This window comes from Fringilla coelebs, assembly GCF_963513975.1.
Source record: "Fringilla coelebs genome assembly, chromosome: 6".
NCBI lineage: Eukaryota > Metazoa > Chordata > Aves > Passeriformes > Fringillidae > Fringilla > Fringilla coelebs.
Genome location: NC_140034.1, coordinates 11,394,651 through 11,396,958, shown reverse-complemented (window position 1 = coordinate 11,396,958; position 2,308 = coordinate 11,394,651). Strand labels below are relative to the sequence as shown.

The following is a 2,308-nucleotide window of genomic DNA, read 5'->3' as shown; positions in this document are numbered from 1 at the left end:
CCCAGCGCGGGCCCGGGGGAAAAGGGGGGCCGGGGCAGCGCCCGCCGCCCGTCCCGCCGCCGGAGGATGTGGCGGCGGGTTCGAGACCCGGGTGCTCCCGCGGCGCCGGGGCGTGCGGTGGGGCGGAGGCTGTGCTCAGGGGGCGACCGGGCTGCCGGGGCGGGGAGGGGAGGAAGGCGCGGGAAGGGACGCGGCGATGGCGGCCTGTCCCTGTCACCTGCAGGCGCTGCCGGGACGGCCCCGGCCCCCGCTCCCGCCCGGCCCGTGCCCGCACAGCCCGTGGGGAGCCGGGCCGGGGGCGGGCTGTGCCTGTTGCATTGTCCTTGGCGGGGCTGTCCGTGAGCGCCCGCCGCTATCTGAGGCCGGGGACCCCGGCGGTGCCCTGTGTCGGACTCTCTGCCCCGCCTGATAGCGGCTGCACCCTGCTCCGTTGCACGTCCCTTGCGGCTCCCGCCGGGGCTCTCTCCCCTTTTGTCTGTGTATTTTTAGGTCATTAGAGTGGAGGGGTAGGTAATCCCCAGGCTCAAGTTCCAGAGGGGCGGGTTCTGGACGGAGGTGGAGTCACTTTTCATTTAAATCCCTGACTATAAAATGGGCTTAAAGAGAAGCGGGATCTCAGCTGTGCTGCACAGACCCCGGCACGCAGGGTGCGTGGGGGCCCCCCGGCAGCCAGCGCCCTGCAGCACAAGCCGCTGCGATGCTCCACTCCGTCGGCGTTCACACCTTGCAGCTGCTCACCCAGGCGGCCGCCTGCATCCTCCTATTTCCCCGCTTCCTGCTCACCGCCGTGATGCTCTGGCTCCTGGATTTTCTGTGCATTAGGAAGAAGATGCTGACGATGCCCACGGCGGAGGAGGCGGCCAGCGCCAGCGAGGAGCCGCCCCCCGACGACCCCCCGGTCTGCGTGTCCGACTCCAACCGCATGTTCACGCTGGAGTCGCTGAAAGCCGTGTGGCACGGGCAGAAGCTAGACTTCTTCAAGTCCGCGCACGTGGGTTCCTTGGCCCCTAACCCCGAGGTGATCCAGCTGGACGGGCAGAAGAGGCTCCGCATCCTGGACTTCGCCCGCGGCAAGAGACCCCTCATCCTCAACTTCGGCAGCTGCACCTGACCCCCGTTCATGGCCCGCCTGAGGTCCTTCCAGCGCCTGGCCGCGCACTTCGTGGACATTGCCGACTTCCTGCTGGTGTACATTGAAGAAGCACACCCCTCCGACGGCTGGGTCAGCTCGGATGCAGCCTACAATATCCCCAAGCACCAGTGCCTCCAGGACAGGCTGCGGGCAGCTCAGCTGATGAGGGAAGGGGCGCCCGATTGCCCCCTGGCCGTGGACACCATGGACAATGCTTCCAGCGCCGCCTACGGTGCCTACTTCGAGAGGCTCTACATCATCCAGGAGGAGAAGGTGATGTACCAGGGAGGCAGAGGACCAGAGGGCTACAAGATCTCGGAGCTGAGGAGCTGGCTAGACCAGTACAAAACCCGGCTCCAGAGCCCCAGCACGGTGGTCATCCAAGTGTAAAAAGGACCTGGCAAGAAGCGCAGGGGTGGAGAGGCAAGGGAGGGCGGGAGGAGAGGTGGGGAGGGAGAAGGCACTGCGTCGCGGATGGCAGGAGCTGTCTTCCCGCGGGGACACTCGAAGGAGGCTGCTGTGCGAGCTTTCGAGCAAGACGTGCCATAGTCCTTTCTCTATTCAAATCATGTTGATTTGCCAGCCACGCTCTGTCAATACTGTGTTTCCATGTGCGTTTTGTAAATAACTCTCTTTTTTTTCTTCTTTTTTTTTTTTCTTTTTTTTTTTTAAGCGTTTACTATGTTTTAAGGAGGCTCTCTTCCTACGGGATCTGTTCCCGGCTGCGTGTGTGCGCGGGTGTGTGTCTGAAAAGTTGTGTACAAGTGCTCCGTGCTGCCTAGCAAGTGCTAACTGGGATTTCTAGTATTTCTTTGTGATGACCGATTTTGAAATGGGTTTCTCTAATGCCAGGAAATCGCGTCTGATGTTGTCAAATACTAGAACTGCCAATAGCCAGAGCTGGACGGAATGTCCTATTTATGTGGGGGGGTTTTGTAAGACGTTCGTTCACCTTCCTTTTTTTTATGAATTTTTTTAAATAATAAAGGTTGAGTAACTACACGTGTAAGGTTGACTGCCTTTCTCTATCTTCAGACCGCTACGTTCACTTTCCCTTTCGCCTACCTCGCAGCACCCCCCCGCAGCCGAGGAGGGGCAGGCGGAGCGGCAGGCGGGAGAGGATGCGCTGCCGGGGGCTTGGGGGCGGCGAGCTCAGGCTCGGCAGCGGCAGGAGCG

The 2,308-nt window shown here is 61.6% G+C and overlaps 1 protein-coding gene across 1 annotated transcript; it reads left to right on the top strand.

The window, feature by feature from the left end:
* Nucleotides 1–697: 697 nt before the first annotated feature.
* DIO3 (iodothyronine deiodinase 3) lies at nucleotides 698–2,008 on the top strand (the record flags this gene model as incomplete). The annotated part of the gene is made up of 1 exon (XM_084207218.1): nucleotides 698–2,008. The coding sequence occupies one exon, from the start codon at nucleotides 698–700 to the stop codon at nucleotides 1,520–1,522; it is 825 nt and encodes a 274-aa protein (XP_084063344.1). The 3' UTR covers nucleotides 1,523–2,008.
* Between the last annotated feature and the right edge of the window lie 300 nt (nucleotides 2,009–2,308).